Source organism: Haliotis rufescens, unplaced genomic scaffold, assembly GCF_023055435.1.
Source record: "Haliotis rufescens isolate VD_foot unplaced genomic scaffold, xgHalRufe1.0.p SCAF_6, whole genome shotgun sequence".
NCBI classification, from domain to species: domain Eukaryota; kingdom Metazoa; phylum Mollusca; class Gastropoda; order Lepetellida; family Haliotidae; genus Haliotis; species Haliotis rufescens.
The window spans coordinates 53,134,537-53,154,704 of NW_025964334.1; the positions used below are offsets into that span (position 1 = coordinate 53,134,537).

Sequence of the window (20,168 nt, forward strand, 5' to 3'; positions counted from 1 at the left end):
CCCCTTCAGCGAATTCCGGTAGCGGGTGATGAGAAACTTGGTCAGTACAAATTTAAAATTTGAGATAAAAAATCACCAGACATGTTTATTTACCGTTTAAATTGTATTTTTTGTTCTGCTAGGCATTGTTTTACATCCAGGGATTAAGATTACCTTGTGTATTTTCTCGTAAACTAAGCCAGAAACAGCAATCAGCTGTACACACGTTTTCTTGGAATCTACCAGTGATTCGATCAAGACACACCCAATGATATAGTATATATGGTATGGAAGTAAGGCCATTTTCCTAATACAAGTTGGGAATCAGTTTTTAACTCAAAGACTCTGAAAAGCATGGCTTTTATTGTAAGCATGTAGCAAGCAGCAACCAAAGGATGCAAAATGTTTCTCCAAGGTTATTTCAGATAAGGATTTCAAATTCCACAAATACAATTCACCACCACTCACTCATTCAGTCATTAACTCAACCAGTGACAAACTCATCAACTCACTAACCCACTCATTCACTCACCATCCCAACATTGATATGCACAGAGTGAGTGAGTGAATGAGTGAGTGAGTGAGGGTGTACTTCAATTTGACCAATATTCATTGCATCAGACACAGGGGCAGGCTTCATGCATAGTAGCCATTTGGCAGTGTTTAAAATACCCACCTGCCCGACAGTCCGAGACAGTCTATTTTGCTGGAGGACCGTCAGTTTTGAAAAGTTGCATGCCCGATTGTCAGGCTATTATTGTATTTGCTAAACTACCTAAGCATTCTAGTTTTAATTCAATGTAATAGGTAAATCAACTGTTAATGCTTAACACATTATTGATGCATAAAATGACAATGAGTTAAAGTTACAATGTTGACAATCTACCTTCATTTTTTTGAGAACTGACATTGATCAGTTCTATTCTTATGTTTACCTTTTTGTTTCTTGTGTTCATTGGTCTAAAAGATTCTGGACTGGTCTGGTTGTCTGACTGAAATTTCAGGGAATTTTATACACTGCATTTGGCATTAAACTTTTGTCTTTGACGTGACTGTGTAAAATGCTTTAACCACTAGGCTACCCAATTTACAGATACTGTAAAACGTGAAATTAATGCGTCTCCAAAAAAATGCAACCACTGGCCCCTAGCCAAAAATGTGACTCAATATGAATGTCACACCCCCTCCTCTCAAGCATCAGCGGATTTCTATCTAAACAAAATGTCCTCTGTCAGGTTTACAGGAGAATCCTCACCTTAATCCAACCTTACATTAATCCAATCACACACTAAATAGCACCGCTTATTAGCCCTGAGTAGAGTACTTCAGCTAAGACAATACGTGCGCGCTGGCTCGTGTCGGCCTTTGATGCAGTCGCAAAGAGCAAAGACACTGTGTTGGGTGGCGTCTGTCTGGACTTGCAGGTGTGATCAGTGATGACATGAGTGAGTAGAACGCTTGTCTTGACTCCAGCAGTTACAATTCACAGGATGTAATTAGTGTTTGAATGACATTGTTTATATACTTGTAACACGTGCTGCTCAATAAACAGTGATGTGGAATACATAGTTGTTGTTTTCAGCGTATGTCTAAGTTGGTATTTCTGCTATCCAAAATTTCTTATTGTTGATATAAATGCGATGTTTAATAATGCGAGCAAAGACCACTCGCATTTTTTGCATTTCATTCACGCTCGCGTTAATATCAAGATTTACAGTAGTCAGATCAAAGAACATCAGACACCCTTTACAGAGAGTCAAGTCAAAGAACATCAGACACCCTTTACAGATAGTCTGGTCAAAGAACATCAGACACCCTTTACAGATAGTCAGGTCAAAGAACATCAGACACCCTTTACAGATAGTCAGGTCAAAGAACATCAGAGACCCTTTACAGGTAGTCAGGTCAAAGAACATCAGACACCCTTTACAGATGGTCAGGTCAAAGAACACCAGACACCTTTAACAGATAGTCAGGTCAAAGAACACCAGACACCTTTAACAGATAGTCAAGTCAAAGAACACCAGACACCCTTTACAGATAGTCAAGTCAAAGAACATCAGACACCCTTTACAGATAGTCAGGTCAAAGAACATCAGACACCCTTTACAGATAGTCAGGTCAAAGAACATCAGACACCCTTAACAGATAGTCAGGTCAAAGAACATCAGACACCCTTAACAGATAGTCAAGTCAAAGAAGATCAGATACCCTTAACAGATGGTCAGGTCAAAGAACATCAGACACCCTTAACAGATAGTCAGGTCAAAGAACATCAGACACCCTTAACAGATAGTCAGGTCAAAGAACATCAGACACCCTTAAGAGATAGTCAGGTCAAAGAACATCAGACACCCTTTACAGATAGTCAGGTCAAAGAACATCAGACACCCTTTACAGATAGTCAGGTCAAAGAACATCAGAGACCCTTTACAGGTAGTCAGGTCAAGAGCAGTTTGTGCGATTAAGAGTAGGTTACAGAACAGTTTAATAAAAGTAGCAAAACCCTTTTCATATTCAATAGAAATCTCTGCTAAAAGCAGAGTCGATTGTACAATTCCAACTATACCATGAGCATACCAGGTGTTCACGAAAAGATGAACATATCATGCCCGACTGGTGGCTCCCATCATAAACACATGCAAAGGCAAGTCAATTGTTCACTAGAAAAAACACGGGAACATGTGGTACATGTCAAAATAGGGAATTGCATCAGTCTTCATTTTTGTCACTGATGCGTCAAATTCGGAAAAGTCCTCTACATGTCTACCATAAAACCCTTTCAAAGCTTTACTGAAGCCTTGAATGTTGTAACCTTGATCAAACAACGTCTGAGCAAGAGTCGTATGATGTTCTTTGAAATCTTGGAAGAAAGAGCTTGATTGTATCGTAAAAGTTGTGAACTGTAAACATCAAAAGGCTGGAGCTGCTGGAATATTGCACGACATGAAGGGAAAGTTGACTATTGGAACCCATGTAGAGAATCAAACCAAGGCTCTCAGTAAGACAAGTGAACACTGTAACCGCTAGGCCACCCAACCAAGCTTTTTTATGTTAAGAATATAATTCAAAATCCCCTAAACATGCATAGCTAACAATAGGAGGGAAACAAAATGAATGACTGTCTCTGTCCTCGAAACAAATAATCAGTTTCAAACACCCTCAGCATCTGTGGCCATGTTGACATTTGCCTTCCGTAATGATGACCATCTGGGCCGTCTGCTGTTAGATTTGCTCCAATCTCTGGCGGCCATTTTGAGTGATACCCAAAGACCCCACTAGGGAACACTGTTCTCTACTGGGTGGTCATGAAGTCTGGCTCAGTAAGCCGACCACACTTGACGGCGTAACGTGTCCATCGCCGCTCCTGACTCTCCGCTTTATTTGGCTGGACACAGGTAAGTGGACTCTGATTCTTCAACACAGTTAAACTAAATATTAATTCTATTTCTAAAATCTATTACTAAAAGCAATTGCTTTGACAATGAAGACAAATTATCTTTAAAATTTTATTATTTTAAATTATTCTTTAAAATTTGTCAAACATAAAGTTATATGATGATATTTGTGATTCTCCAACATCTTATTTAGACATGTAGGAATAAACCATGATGGATTTCTCTGTCACAATCAATTTTTTCAAACCGTTTTCATTACATAATTAGAAATAATTCTGTATCAGTTCACAGACAATCTTTCCTAAACAGAGAGTTTCATTGTTAGAATAAATCCTAACATTAAAAAGTCCGAAAAGTTTTTTCTCAAAAATACCTTTTGGCACCACTACGCACTTGAGTTTATTAACTCAGCATGCACCATATCCTCAGGCTGTTTACCACACAATTACCGCTTGTCGCTATTCAATTTTAAGAAGACGAAAAAAGTACTAAATACCTTTTTCTTCAAATATTTATCCAAATTTCATATGTAACAACTTAAGTCATATCCTACCATGGGTTTTCAATAACCATACATGCACTACAACCTAAAAATAGAATCTCACATGTGGGCAAGGACTAATGGCTGTCACATGTTTCACACTGAAACAAGAGCCCTGTGTTTTCTCCTGCAAATGTTTAGGCTTTGTCAAGCCTGAAATCCCCAATTGCTAAAAGTATTTCATGTGAATATTTAATGCAAAGATTAAAATCAAATCAGATATGCCTGAACATTTAAAAATTCAAGAAATTTAATTTCTTCGTAACACAACAAAATGTCAAAGAATTTAAATATTACAAACTGTTTGGTTTAGAGGAAATGCTGGGATAATAATGAAAAAAGCAAGGCTTGAACATATTGAAATACAAACTATATTTTTATTACTACCGTATTCGACGTAATATGCGTCCAGGGCGCTCTCAAAATTAAAAATAGGGGGCTCGGAGTTATTAGAATATTATTTTGGTGAGATCAAAAAACAGAGTTGAAAGATAAATTTCGAGGTTAATGCTTACAGCCTGAAATGTTTATGTACGACAGATATTTTTTTCCAGAATTTAATTGCCAATAATTAAGGGTGCATATAACACATGAGTGCGAATGAATAAGTCTTGTGTACATTGATCAATCGGAAGGGTGCTAATTGGGATTGTTCACTTTCCAATATATTAGCAAATATGGGTGTGGGCGCTTATTAGAGCGGGGCGCTTATTACGTCAAATACGGTATATTAAATACTTGGTATTAACATAACAAACCTGGACGTATCCAGTATTGCTTTAGCACAACAATAAGTTTCACGCATCTTGTTATTCATACATGTTATTCATACCACCATGTCAGAATAATGAGATCTGATTGGTCCATGAGATCTTGATAAAATACTATCTATCCCGCCTTAGAGGGAAATAGATTTCTCAGAAGGAGAATAAATCCCTTATACCCCACCATGAACAAGACAGGGTGCACATGGCTTTCTGAGAGGCAGATTAAATCCCTTATACCCACTTCAAAGCAAAACGCTGCATGATCTTTTTGAGTCAATGAAAGTCACGTGACAGCACAGGCTAACCTAAGCTCAATCAAACAGCTGTTTTCTATCAGTTTTGAATTTGTTATAATTCTTCTACTATGTCATATTGAACTATGTTGGTAAGATAAATTTGTTGGTAACAGGATCATGCAAGGTACAATGAGTTTCATGCATACCTTGTTACGTTTTATACCGCCGACTCCCGATTGTTGTATAGAATATACCCATGTAACCCTGGTCCTGCTAGACCGCCTCAGTGATCTAGTGCTAGAGAGTCCGCCCGGAGAGCGGAAGGTCCGGTGTTCGATCCCCGACTGCGTCATACCAAAAGACATTAAAAGATGGTACTTGTTGTTACCCTGTCTGGCGCTCGGCATTAAGGGGCTTAAACAAGGACTGGTCGGCTCAGAGTCAGTATACTGTGTCTGAGTGGGGTATTCATGTTAAACTGGGGCATGGTATCTCAGTGAGCTAGCACTATTAATCGGCATCAGCCCGGACTAGTACAAGCAGCCACACAAACACACACACGTGCATGCACGTCGCTTTATATCTTGGACGCGACGTTAAACCCCATTTCACCTCACCCCATGGTCCTGCTAAAACTTACTTGAAGCCTTCAAGTTGAAGGTGCCTAAATAACTCTCCATTTCTCTCCATAACTCCAAAAGCATGTAGGAATCATTACTACAGTAGAACACGGATATAGCGAACAAACGGATACAACGAACTGTTAAAAAATCCCCGATTTATCTGCTATATAATATCATATAAAATTTACGTATATAACAAACTCTCTACAGTGAACTAATAGATACAGCGAACTGATATCTGATCACCGACAAGCTCATCTACCACTAATTAGTGACGTGCATAGCGAACTGAGAAATCTCACTCAGTGTCAAGTGTCACTGACAATTGGCAAACAGTGGTGAATCAACACAACCGCAGGGATTCAATACAATCAGCGGTGACGGATCAACCTTGCTAGATTTTGTACATTTTGTACATGTATTTGGTAAATAATGTTCGAAAAATGTTATGCATTTAATTTTATTAAATGAATGTTATAAAATGTTATCAATTGAATGCTATGAAGTGATCACTGCTAATACAAGTCAATGCAATTATGTGCATTGTGTTTTGTTTTTTCCAAGATGGCGGACATATGCGAGTAAAACGTGTATAACGAATAACGGATATAACGAACTCTGGTCCCTTGTAGTTCATTATATTCATGTTCTACTGTATTTACTGTATTCATATGCTGCAATTACGTGTATTGTGTTTTGTTTTATCCAAGATGGCGGACATTTGCGGGGCAAAAATGTGTATAAACTGATTTCTCTGGTCCCTTATCGTTCGTTATATCCATGTATACTGAGGGGCAGTTATCAGGGAAAGGATGCAGAATGTGGAACTAAGGGGATCTAAAGTATAGAACACTCTAATTACATTCTGCCGGCAGTCGAAGCATTTGGTGATGAAGACATAACATCTCAGATAAGCCCCAAAAGTCATCAGCAACATCTTGGATTAACAAAGATTCATTACTGCTAGAGGACTAACTAGAATACAAGATTCTAAAATGACACGGTAGAATTTTCCTAAAACTGCAAACCCCACTTCACAGATAAAATGAATGTCAGTTATTTCTCAATCAATATCAGTCTATTTGTCAACCGATATCAGTTATTTTATCAACCAGTATCAGTTATTTGACAGTCAATATCAGTTTATTTGTTCACTAGAGTTTACTTACAATCCATTAACTTCTTTCAGTGGCATTTAGAAGTTGGTCTGATGAAGTAAGACAAGTTCTATGGATGAACAACTTCTTTATTACAATTAGTGCGACATTTCGGTGTAGATCCTAACAAGTTTATCAAGCAAGTGATGGATAGCGCTAAACAACATAGGTATATATACTTATTAACGTCAATGTTTATACAGTAAATTGATTGATGGAAACAGAGAGCTGATTAAGATAATTGGAAGCCAGTGGATTAATTGGATGGACAGAGGGATTTAGCAATGAGTTGATGGTAAGCAGGCGGGATGTAGTAGCCTTGATCTATGTTCATTGCTGGCCGGATCCTTTTGATGTAAATGGCTTCTAGGAGTTTCCTGATTTTGTATTGATTGTTGGCCAGGATCTTGATGTTGTTCCACTGGATGTTGTGGTCGGGGTGGGTTGGGTGTGGTCAGAAACGGCTGATTTTGAGTCATTTTTTTTGTACTGAGGTACAAAAAAAAAGATCAATAGATGGCTTCTAGGAGTTTTCTGATTTTGTAGTCTGACTGATTGTTGGCCAGGATCTTGATGTTGTTCCACTGGATGGTTGTGGTCGGGGTGGGTTTGGGTGTGGTCGGAAATGGCTGATTTGACTCATTTTTTGGTACTGAGGTCTTGTGTTCTTTTATTCTAATGGGTAGGGGCCTGGATGTTTCCCCTACATTGGAGTCGCCACAGTCACATCGTATGTGATATCAATCCATTGTTGAGCTTTGAATCAAGTCCATATGGCCTAGCTAATAAATTGTGCAGCACAATCATTGCCTTCTAATTGTCTGGTTTGTTTACGTGCCACCATCGCATGGCAGGAGTACTGCTGTGTGGCATCAGATGCCAAACATATTTTTACACAAATTGGGTATGTGGTGCTACCAGTAAGGCAGGACATGCTTAGGATATTTATCAGATAATCCCGCATGTAGCTGTGGCCATCACACTGAAGATGCACTTCACTTCTTTCTCATATGCCCAAATTACAATGATTTAAGACAGAATATGTACTATTATGTTAAGGGATATGATCTAAATTCAATTCTATTAGGTAATCCTGAAAGGACATAAAAAATAAACTCAGAAATTCTTAAATCAGTACAAGACTACACTCAGCTATCCAATAGGTTTTGTGATTTTACATAGCATCTTAAATGTATAATACTATTCCTTGCCGTATATTGCAGTACACTATTACTACTAAAAATGAGACCTGACTGCGCCGACAACGTAGTTTCAACGTAGTTTCTATAATAAGAACATGTATACAATTGTATTCCTTGACTGTACTTTTGTCATATTATATTGTATTCTAATTCTGGAGCGGTATTCAAATAAGTTTTTGCTTGTTTACCAATCCAGTTCACAAGTTGTGAAACAAATATGTTTAAAACACATGCTTACTCTTACACAAACACCTGCAAGCTCCTTGCAGCGATAGCCTGTTCGCGGAGCTCTCTATACTATCGCTGCCACCAGTCAAAACTCCCCACTGTAATAGGTGGTCACAACCATGCTTGGAGTTGAACTCGCAACCAAATGACCATTATGTTTACAAACAAGTGACGACTGTCGTGACGCCGAATACACTTATCCCTGCTAAATTACTTTCTTTGTCAATTTGAATTTCTATTTCATTAAAACTATCATGTTATTGATATAGTAAGAATGTAAGGGAGAAGTTGGTTGATTTTCCGTTAGTCTGCAATCTTGAACCAATCTGATTATACAAACAACAAAGTAAATTCATCTGGAAAACATGGTCAGTCGTAAACATTTTCAAAATTCACTATAATGGCATTCCCAAACACGTAAACAAAAGTATGAATGTGACTACATTTGGGGTTAGAGGGCAAATTTCAAGATACTTGTAATGGCCGCGCCCACACTGGTGGCAGCGATGTAACCGAGAGTGTAACGAAGGTGTCACGCGCTGGGAAGGAGCTTGAAATACCTGGTGTCCTCATCACTGATTTTCAAAGATCCAGTCATGTAATTTTCACGTCTATTTTGCCTCCATAGACGCTTTCTGTAAGAATGTCTTCCCAAATTTAATGTCAGTGTATCGATAAGAAAGAGACATCCATTAAGCCAATGTCACAATAAATTATATGTGCTGATATTTCATCATTTCGTTGTTCAGGGCAATGCCACAGACAATCAGTGGAATGAAAAGTGAAAAAATAATATTTCTCGGTGATACACCAAATAATCTCTGATCTCACTCACTCACTCACTAACTCACTTATGAAGAGCCCCTTTAATCAGAGCATGTGAGCTATCCCAATGGTCCACACACCACTGTATCCATTTGATTAATTTCTTGAAAAATAAAACCTCTTAAAATAACGGTTTTAACACAAATTCAAAGACAGCAATGCATATATCTTTTTTCACTGCAATATTGATGGTATGCTCATATTATAAAATATAAACTGTCCTTGCCTCAACTACGGAAGCCTTTTAGGGCCATTTGTTTTTTTGTTTTTTCTTGAAATTTAAAGATACTAAGTTGAAATTTGAAGATGCATACTAATTTGAAATATAAAGATAATAAGTTGAAATTTTAAGATTATAACTTGAAATTTCAACACAGTATCTTGAAATTTCAAGATCATTATCTTGAAATTTCAACTTATTATGTATCTCGAAATTTCAAGAAAAAAAACAAAGGCCCTAAAAGGCTTCAGTACTAAACACTTAGCATCAGGTGAAGGTGAAATTGGCTTTAACGTCGCGTCCAAGATTATTGCATTTATATAGCGATGTGCATGCACATGTGTGTGTGTGGCTGCTTGTACTAGTCCGGACTGATGCTGATTTATAGTGCTAGCCCACTGAGATACCATGCCGCAGTTTAACATGAATACCCCACTCAGACACAGTATACTGACTCCGAGCCGACCAGTCCTTGTTTTAGTCCCTTAATGTCGAGCGCCAGACAGGGAAACAACAAGTACCATCTTTTAACGTCTTTTGGTATGACAGGGCCGGGGATCGAACCCTGGACCTTCTGCTCTCTGGGCTGATGCTCTACCACTAGACCACGGAGGCGGTCTACTTAGCATCAAACAATAGAAAATCATAAATCAATCAATCAAGAGAAATGTGAATTTTACATTTTGTTAATGATTAAATATATGTCTGGTTTATATCATAAAAACACTAGCTTCTCATCTGACAAGCAAACAATCAATTTTATATATGTGGCTTAATGTATACAGGACACTTTTTCTTGCTATCCATAAAAAAATGTAACGTATTCATGCCTATCAAAGACTTAATGTAGAAAGTGTCTTGCAGATATCTCAACTATCATCATGCGACTGTTGTTGTCGCTGTTGTTCCTGGGAGCAATGGCAGTGACAACGCTGGCCCAGGAGAACCAATGCACGACGAACAGCTTCCGGAGACTGCCACCAGCAATGCAGAATGAGCACATGTGCATGATCCTGGAGAGGATCCAGTTTGACACCACTCAGGACCGGGTCCAGAGAGACACGCAGATAAACAACCTGGTCAGGTACAGGAGCTTTACTCAGTCATACAGTGAGTGAGTGAGTGAGTGAGTATGGTTTTACGCCGCTTTTAGCAATGGTCCAGCAATATCACAGCGGGGGACACCAGAAATGGGATTCACACATTGCACCCATGTCGGGAATCGAACCCGGGTCTTCGGCGTGACGAGCGAACGCTTTAACCACTAGGCTACCCGACCGCCCCCTCAGTCATACAGACCCTGATACAAATATATCCAATACAGCACATGCAAGTCTATAATGTTTGGCAAGTCTAGATTACTTCAGTATCAGGGGGAGAGTCTCTGGGCTCCTTTTTATTATATTTTTATTTAGATAATTTAAAAACTTTTTTTTTTGTAAGATATGTTCATTTCAGTGAGTGAGTGAGTTGGGTTTAACGCCGCTTTTAACAGTATTCCAGTTATATCGCGGCGTGTCAGCTTAAAGTGGGAGGAAAGCCCGAAGTGATGCAGGTCTCAGACGTTTACCACTTCGGTGAAACCCACGAGCACGGGTATGGTGCTGACAAACCTAGAAACATAATCGGGGCGAACCAGGATTCGAACCCCCAGTCATAGGTTTCTGGCGTGCCCAAGGGACGCAACTCTGCACAGCGAATCACGACGCCTTAGACGACTGGGCCACCCGTGCCCCCTGTTCATTTCAGAGACTAGATGTTCGTCTACAGGAGCTTCTACATAACCACTTGTGCAAGGCCATGTATCTCTGTTGGAGGTAGAGTATCACCACAATGGCTATACTTGAGAGATATTGTTTTCATTTATCTTTCATTCAGTTTCTCATTAGGGTAGAAAAATGTGTACAATATTGAATGAATGACTACCGGTAAATACATCAGATATTCAGAACTAAATTACTTTTATGAACAAAATTTCCAACTGAGACTGACGTAGATGGCAGGAGATATCTTGTAGGTAAAAAAATGTGTACAATATTGAATGAATGACCACGGGTAAATACATCAGATATTCAGAACTAAATCACTTTTATGAACAAAATTGAGAGTGACATAGATGGCAGGAGATATCTTGTATGATAGAATCCCTACATGTGTTCTGCTCAGAGCACAATTTAATGATTTATTTTAACAATCCAGTCTGTTGATGAAAACAACAGCACGCCCATCGAGAACTTTCAAGAAGGTCGTAAGGTCACCAATCAAAAAAAATATTGTTGATGATGAAAACAAAAATGTACGGATCTAAATATTTGGAGTCGAAGAGCTAAACCTGTGAAAACAGTCGCAGTTCTTGGCAGGTGCTGCATGAAAATTGATGGCAGATTGATAGGGAAGATCTGTGTGCATGTAGGAAGTGTTGCAGTGAACAAATGTCACATCGACATGCCATGCACAAGTGTCGAAATAATAACTCAAATACCTCAAACCTTACAGTGTTTGAACCAGTATAAACATCATAGGGTCCTTTACATAACCACAATTTTGAAGTTGACAATATATATATTGTCATCCGTCAACTTCTAAGTATTGCATATCAAATTGATCACTGCAAAAGAAGGGCACCAAAATTTATCACAACAATGTGTGTGTGTTAGTGTGTTAGTGTGTTAGTGTGTGTGTGTGTGTGTGTGTGTGTGTGTGTTAGTGTGTGTGTTAGTGTGTGTGTGTTAGTGTGTGTTAGTGTGTGTGTGTTGGTGTGTGTTAGTGTGTGTGTGTGTGTGGTAATGAAAAATGGATTCATTCTATTTTTTCAAATGGAAAAAAAAGAAGTTTTAAATTGGAAATTTTTTTTGGAACTGGTCATTTATTATATGGAGGGCGTGGTGGGAGGGGGTGGTTGGGGGATTGTGTGTCCACAAACGGGATCGGTGGGGGGTGGGGGCATGGAAAATTGTTAAATATATTTGGAGGAGCCATGCAAACATGTTACATAAACTTGGGGGTCACCACAACATGATACAGTCCTAAGACCCTTCTCACACACATGCCTCCAAGGGTTTGGCTGAAAATGTAAACACTGGTGAGAGGGAATACCCCGCAGGCCGAAATTGAGGAAAAGTGATTCATCCAACACATAAACTGTCTGAATGAAAGAAAGAGCTGAAAGAATAAAAAACTTATCATATACCCAGGTACCTCAAAATGAAACAATAGCATGGTCATGGTATAAAATGAATTCAATGAAAGTAGGTGAGAGAAAGAGAGCAGCATGCACACAACTTAAATAAGTGACATGTAAGATTGAATACCCTTTCATCAGCTGCCCTGGTGGCTTAGTGGGAAAACAGCGAGTTACATTACTTAACCTGACATGTGAGGTTGCAGGTTCGATTCATGTAGCAAATCTTGACTATCAAACCAGTCAAGAATCAAGATTAGATGCATATTAATGGCTGTTGATATAATTCAGCTGCAAAAACCTAGGTCTTACAATTCAAATTAAAACTGCTCAGCAGGTGTCACTCACCTGAAGCTTCCACAAAAATGAAAGTCTGACAACAGGTTGTCTAGATATGTACAAGTACAAGAATCTGTACTTTACTCAGAAAGTCTTATCCTAGATATAACATTTGTTACATTTGACCACTTTCTAAATGGAATTGTTTGTTCATAGCTTTTGGCCATGGGAGCCGTGCCAATATACACTTGTTAGAGGGGTACACACAGTATCAGTTGTCAGACTTTTATTTTTGTGGTAGCCTTGGTGGCTGAGTGGGTTAGATTGCTGACTTTGTGTGCTGGTGATTAGGTGCCTCACTCTGGCAGTGTGGGTTTGAATCCCAGACAGGACTCAATCCCAAAAAGTACAAGAAAGTGTTGTCCCAAATATAACATTTGTTACATTTGACCATATTCCAAATGGCATTGTGTGTTCATAGGTTTCGGCCATGGGAGCCATGCCACTTGTCAGAAGGGTACACAAAGTACGTGATCCAGACCACCAGTTGTCAAGTACAAGAATCTCTACTTTACTAAGAAAGTGTTATCCCAGATATAACATATGTTCCAATATGTTTGCTTCCAGCATGGTGTCTCGACTGGAGGGCAAGTTGTCCCGTGACCTCAGCCGGATCTCCAACACTGTCAACCCCAAGGTCACTCGGGTCAGAGGTTTCCCTGCACTCAGTGACATCCCCGTAGCCAGAGGTAGGTTTCCATCTGTCACACTCGGGTCAGGGGTTTCCCTGCACTCAATGACATCCCCGTAGCCAGAGGTAGGTTTCCATCTGTCACACTCGGGTCAGAGGTTTCCCAGCACTCAGTGACATCCCCGTAGCCAGAGGTAGGTTTCCATCTGTCACACTCGGGTCAGAGGTTTCCCTGCACTCAGTGACATCAGAGGTTTCCCAGCACTCAGTGACATCCCCGTAGCCAGAGGTAGGTTTCCATCTGTCACACTCGGGTCAGAGGTTTCCCTGCACTCAGTGACATCCCCGTAGCCAGAGGTAGGTTTCCATCTGTCACACTCGGGTCAGAGGTTTCCCAGCACTCAGTGACATCCCCGTAGCCAGAGGTAGGTTTCCATCTGTCACACTCGGGTCAGGGGTTTCCCTGCACTCAGTGACATCCCCGTAGCCAGAGGTAGGTTTCCATCTGTCACACTCGGGTCAGGGGTTTCCCTGCACTCAGTGACATCCCAGTAGCCAGAGGTAGGTTTCCATCTGTCACACTCGGGTCAGGGGTTTCCCTGCACTCAGTGACATCCCCGTAGCCAGAGGTAGGTTTCCATCTGTCACACTCGGGTCAGGGGTTTCCCTGCACTCAGTGACATCCCCGTAGCCAGAGGTAGGTTTCCATCTGTCAGACTCGGGTCAGGGGTTTCCCTGCACTCAGTGACATCCCCGTAGCCAGAGGTAGGTTTCCATCTGTCACATTCAATCTGTCTCAATGGTCTCAATCTGTCTCAATGGTCTGTAATTTCTTAAGCCCGAAAATTAGATGACAATCTGTATTGTCTGTTGTATAAGATAATTTTACCGAAATACAACTTTGTAGAAATGCATTGTAACTATTATCATTGATATCATTGATAACATCTACATAAAATTTGGGGGTAAGAAATTTAGGCAAGAGGTAGGTATCCCCATGGGCACCAATTGTGTTTCTCCTTCTTACGGATCTGTTTCTTTACGCACATGAATCAGAATTTCTGTTCGGATTGGCAAAGTCAAAACAAGGTAATTCGGCTGAGAAGATTAACTTAAGCTTCAGGTATATGGATGATCTGATATCGTTCAATAACCATCAAATAGCCCATTTCCTTCCACTGATTTACCCACCTGAACTAGAAATAAAGGAGGCCATTGAGACGGCCTCACTTGTTTCATATTTAGATCTATGCATAAAGATTTAGAGTAACAATACACTCTCCACAAGACTGTATGACAAGAGCGATGACTTCAACTTTCCAATAGTCAACCTTCCCTTTATGCAGTGAGTGAGTGAGTTGGGTTTATCGCTGCTTGTAACAGTATTCCAGTTATATCACGGCGTGTCAGCTGAATGTGGGAGGAAAGCCCAAAGTGATGCAGGTCTCAGACGTTTACCACGGGTATGGTGCTGACAAACCTAGAAACATAATCGGGGCGAACCGGGATTCGAACCCACAATCATCGGTTTCTGGCATGCCTAAGGGACGCAACTCTGCACAGCAAATCGCGGCGCCTTAGACGACTGGGCCACCCGTGCCCCTCCTTTATGCAGAGCAATATTCTGAAGCTCCAGCCTTTGGTGTTTACATTTCGCAACTTTTGAGATGCAATCGAGCATGTTCTTTCTCCCAAGATTTCAAAGAGCGTCATACAACTCTTGCTCAGAAGTTGTTTGATCAAGGTTACATCATTCAAGGTCTCAGTAAAGCTTTCAAATTTTTTTATAGTAGCCATTTAGAGGACATTTGCAAATTTGACGCATCAGTGGCAAAAATGATGGCCGATGCAATTCCCTATTTTGACTTGTACCATATGTTTTTTCAGGTTAAAATATGATTTGACTTGTGTTTGTGTTGCATGTGTTTGTGATGGGTGCCACCGGTGGGGCAGGATACGCTCACCTTTTCGTGAACACCTGGTGTCATCACAATTTGATAGTGATTCATAAACAGATGCTCATGATAAAGTCAGAATTGTACAATCAGCTCTGCTTTATGCACAGATTTCTATTGGATATGGAAAGGTAGTCTGTCTTACAGACCCTGATACAAATATATATCAAATACAGCCCATGCAAGTCTATAATGTTTGGCAAGTCTAGATTACTGCAGTATCTGAAAATGAAGAGAGTCACTGGGCTCCCTTTTATTATATTTTTATTAAGGTAACTGAACAACTGTTTTTTCTGTATGATATGTTCATTTCAGAGACTAGATGTTAGTCTAATGGAAAGGGTTTTGTCGATTTATCACACAAATATCTTCACTGAAGTAAGTTGAGGTCAAACGTCTTAATGACGTCATAGCACAATTGTTTCCCAGCATCCATAATGTCTCTTTTCTCCTGGCAGGTCACAAATATTAATCTGAAATTGATAAATGTCTATTTTTCCTGTGACGACAGACTGTAACGAACTGAAGATGAGCGGTGTCAACATCAGTGGCATCTATCCTCTCAAACTGCCTAACAACTTCGTCGTCAATGCCTTCTGCGACATGGATACAACGACAGGCGGATGGACAGTCATACAGCGCCGTAGAGATGGAACGGTCAACTTCACACGCAAGTGGGACGACTACGCCTTCGGATTCGGCAACATCAACACCGAATTCTGGCTGGGTCTCGACAACATATATCACATGACGCGTAGCATGAACTACACGCTCAGGGTGGAGATCTGGGACTGGAACGACGACCACTACTACGCACTTTATGACTATTTCCGAGTTGGCCCCGAAGATGAGTTCTACCCATTGCATGTGTCCGGGTATGAAGGCACAGCTGGAGACTCCCTCGAGTATCACAACAAAATGCCATTCAGCACGCCTGACAAGGACAATGACCAATGGTGGACAAGCTGTGCCAACAAGGATCGATCGGGGTGGTGGTTTAAGGCGTGCCACTATTCCTCCCTCAATGGTGTGTTCTATAAGCGGGGCCAGAACAACGTCACGCCCGATGGTGTTATCAATGGTATCATCTGGTAGGTTGCTGGTTACAATGAGTGAGTGAGTGAGTTGGGTTTAACGCCGCTTTTAACAGTATTCCAGTTATATCGCGGCGTGTCAGCTTAATGTGGGAGGAAAGCCCGAAGTCATGCAGGTCTCAGACGTTTACGACTTCGGTGAAACCCACGAGCACGGGTATGGTGCTGACAAACCTAGAAACATAATCGGGGCAAATCAGGATTTGAACCCACAATCATAGGTTCCTGGCGTGCCCAAGGGACGCAACTCTGCACATCGAATCATGGCGCCTTAGACGACTGTGCCCCCTGATTGATACAAGGAGTGAGTGAGTGAGTGAGTGAGTGAGTGAGTTTGACGTGTCAGAAAAACATAAAGTGACAGTAGACAGGAAAGAGAATTTAACAAAATAGGGTTCTTGCCAATATGTAATATGATTATCTCAATATTTAGTATGACTATCTCAATATTTAGTATGACTATCTCAATAAGTTACCTGCAGCAGTACCTATCTGAAACTATCTGATGTACATTCCTTGTAACTAAACCAATGCCAGTATTTCAGTCTTTGGTAGAGAATATTATCTTACTTTTCCCAACTTTTTCTAACTATTCCCAGCACTTTCCAAAATTTAGCAAAAGAATAAGTGATCAGCGTGGTTCCACACTGGTTTACCAATATTCCAGGAATGTCATGTCAAGGAACACCAGGAATAGGCTTCACATGTGCCGATGGGGGGAATCGAACCCAAGCTTCAGCAGGACAAATAACACTGATATCAACACTTTAATCAATTCTGTTATCAAGTGTTCTTTTTATATAGTTGGTGGGTTGGTTGGTTTGTTGTTTAACGCCGCACTCGGCAATATTCCAGCTATATGACGGCGGTCTGTAATTAATCGAGTCTGGACCAGACAATCCAGTGATTGACATCATGAGCATCGATCCACCCAATTGGGATCGATGACATGCATCAACCAAGTCAGCGAGCCTGACCACCCGATCCCATTAGTCGCCTTTTACGACAAGCATAGTCACCTTTTACGGCAAGCATGGGTTGCTGAAGACCTATTCTACCCCGGATCTTCACGGGTCTCTTTTTATATAGGGGTCAAGCGTATATCTTTTTATATAGGGGTCAAGCGTGTGAGAATGGTTTTATAGCACCAATATTCCAAACATGGAGGCCATGTAGGGATCCGAACCTCAGTTCTTGGCTTAACAAGCGAACACTATAACCACTAGGCTACCCTTGGGCAAGTGACTTTGTTTGAAATGTGCCTTGCCCAGCAGTGAATGGGTACCCGGTAGGATGAGATGGCAATGTGGTTGTTAACCTTCTAGCTCCTAACAGGCAGCTTGGGCTGTATACTCCCCAGGGAGCTGAGAATGATTGTAATAATAGCACTTTGAGCATGCCCCTGTGTGGTGGGGAAATATGCACAATACAAATAGCCTATTATTATATAATACCCAACTGCCACTCAGTGGTGAATGACCCAGGTGACATGGCTGTAATTTTGTTGCAAAGCAACAGGAAGATTTTGGTCTGTCATACAAGCTGGTAATTTCTTAAACCAAAAATTATGTGATAGGCTATAGGTTTTATTTGCAATTGCCAGTATTAGGGACAGACGGAGCCCGTTTCTATATCCCCCTCCAACTTTGTTGGGCGAGGATATAGAAACGGGCTCCGTCCATCCATCTGTCCGTCACGTTTCGTTTCCGGAGCATGACTCAGAGACCGTTCAATATTTTTTCATGAAACTTTGCAGGTCTGTCAGGTACGTGCTGAACTGGTGCCTTTTGCTATTTGGAAATTTTAGAAATTTATATTTTTTGCATTTCCATGGCAACAAGATGGACTTAGGTTCCAAACTTTTTTACAATTTTCCGTGACAAGTTCCACCTCGGTTATAAAAGGTTAGGGTTTGTTTAGATTTAATTATGTCTGCAACAGGGGCGGAGGATATAGCCACGTTGGTGGCATAGTCTTGTTTTTGTTGTAAAGCACTCAATGTTGTTTTTCCATCCCTTATTCAGGTATCATCTGAAGAATGACAGATCGTACTCCCTGAAGAGTGTTGAGATGAAGATCAAGCCACGTGTCGCCATTATGGAGGATACAGCTAAGTTGGCGGCGGAGAACGCACGGTCAAAGAAGAAGAAGAGGAAGAATAAGAAGAACCGCGAAGTTTTTAACCCATACGAAGGTCTCGACGATGGCTCGTCTGGGGCAGTTGGCTGAACGCACACAGGTAGTGGTTGGTCAGTTTCAGGAGTGAAGGCAGGGGTCAAGGTCAGCTGGGTCAAGGTCAGTTGGTGTGGGACATAATAGCATCTATCAGTGAAAACTAATACAATATTTCACAAAGAATCATCCATCTGACATTTTCTAAAACGTTTACAAGAAGGAATATTTAAAGATCATGTCTTTAGAAATTTAGTGCTAAGTGGAGAGGGATTGGGGGGGGGGGGGGGGTTAATATGTTGTTTGGGCACATAGAAAAGGGGTACATAATTATCAGGTTTGAAAATTATGCAATCTCATTAAAATCAGATCTTAGTTCTCGCTATGGCTAAACAAAGATCTGAGGACATCCCATTAGGGGTCACGTCAGAATGACCTTTCATCTGACCAATCAGAGCGTCGCTTACCAGATCAGGAAAGTGACAGTCGGCATGTGATTTCTGATCATGCAACCTCGAAAAATTTAACCTGGGGTATTCCGAACGATAGTTACGGGCTTAACGACTGAATCCACTCAATCAAGACCATCTATTAGCCATTCAAGAATGTTCTTTTGTTCAGGTTTCAAATTTTGAATCTAGAATTTGCCCAAATATGTATAGAAGCATAGTGGCCAATTTGAAATTAGTGCCATAAAGCACGAGACAGCTGCCTTCTGACTGGCTAATATCGACTTCTTGTCAGTCATTCCATTGTTCGGTCAAAGTTCGCACAAGGTCGGTCTGACGTGACCCGTAATGGGGTGTACTCAGATCTTTGTTTAGAAGTAGAGAGAACTAAGACGTGATTTTAATGAGATTGGAAAATGATGCAGAATATGAGAGAACTTTTGTTTGGGGTAGTATTTCCATTTTATGAACAAATGTGACAATTATTAGAGTTACCGTATTTTCTTGAGTATAGTGCGCACCCATGTATAATGCGCACCCCAGTCAAGTCACCGTCAAGGCTCACGTGCACGGGATCACGGGATCGCGAGAATTTCATGTTGACATAGAATCGTCAAACAAAAACAAATATGACTTTTAACGAGTCAAAGTATGTCATTTATGATATATGTATCCATTCTCTCTCAAGTAAAGTTCGTTTCAAGGCATCAATAGCAGTATTCTGACCGTGGTTGCTGTTAATAATGGTGAGTTGTGCGATCTTCCGATCCCTTCACACACGATTTCACCGAAATTAATAAAAACAATATAAAAGGAATTTTGAATAAAATTAATGAAATAAGTTACAAACATAAGTCGAGATATACAAAGAACACTTTTTATAGCCAGACAGTGTAATTACATGACTAATTTGCGTACTTCAGTATGGATTTGTTGACATGGTATTTCCGGTGTTACGTGCTCACAGTAATGTCTTTCCATGGGGGAAAAAAACATCCAAACTCATAATTCGTGTATAATGCGCACCCACTTCTACACAGCTGTGTTTTTTTGAAAAAAAGTGTGCACTATACTCAAGAAAATACGGTACCTGGTGGTTAGCTTGTAAACTGACTCATGCCTTCTCTCCTATATTGATGTTATCTTTATGTGGCTTGTGTTGATAACTGTG

At 40.5% G+C, this 20,168-nt stretch overlaps 2 protein-coding genes across 2 annotated transcripts in view; one reads left to right on the forward strand and one right to left on the reverse strand.

Annotated features, from left to right (window-relative positions):
- The window catches only part of LOC124138174 (soluble guanylate cyclase 88E-like), a 199,678-nt gene that overhangs the window by 14,812 nt on the left and 164,698 nt on the right, over nt 1-20,168 (reverse strand). The window lies entirely within an intron of this gene.
- On the forward strand, nt 3,221-18,697 carry LOC124138175 (fibrinogen-like protein 1). The gene is made up of 5 exons (XM_046504706.2): nt 3,221-3,377; nt 10,041-10,260; nt 13,264-13,385; nt 15,794-16,373; nt 18,401-18,697. The coding sequence occupies exons 2-5, from the start codon at nt 10,058-10,060 to the stop codon at nt 18,603-18,605; spliced, it is 1,110 nt and encodes a 369-aa protein (XP_046360662.1). The 5' UTR covers nt 3,221-3,377; nt 10,041-10,057; the 3' UTR covers nt 18,606-18,697.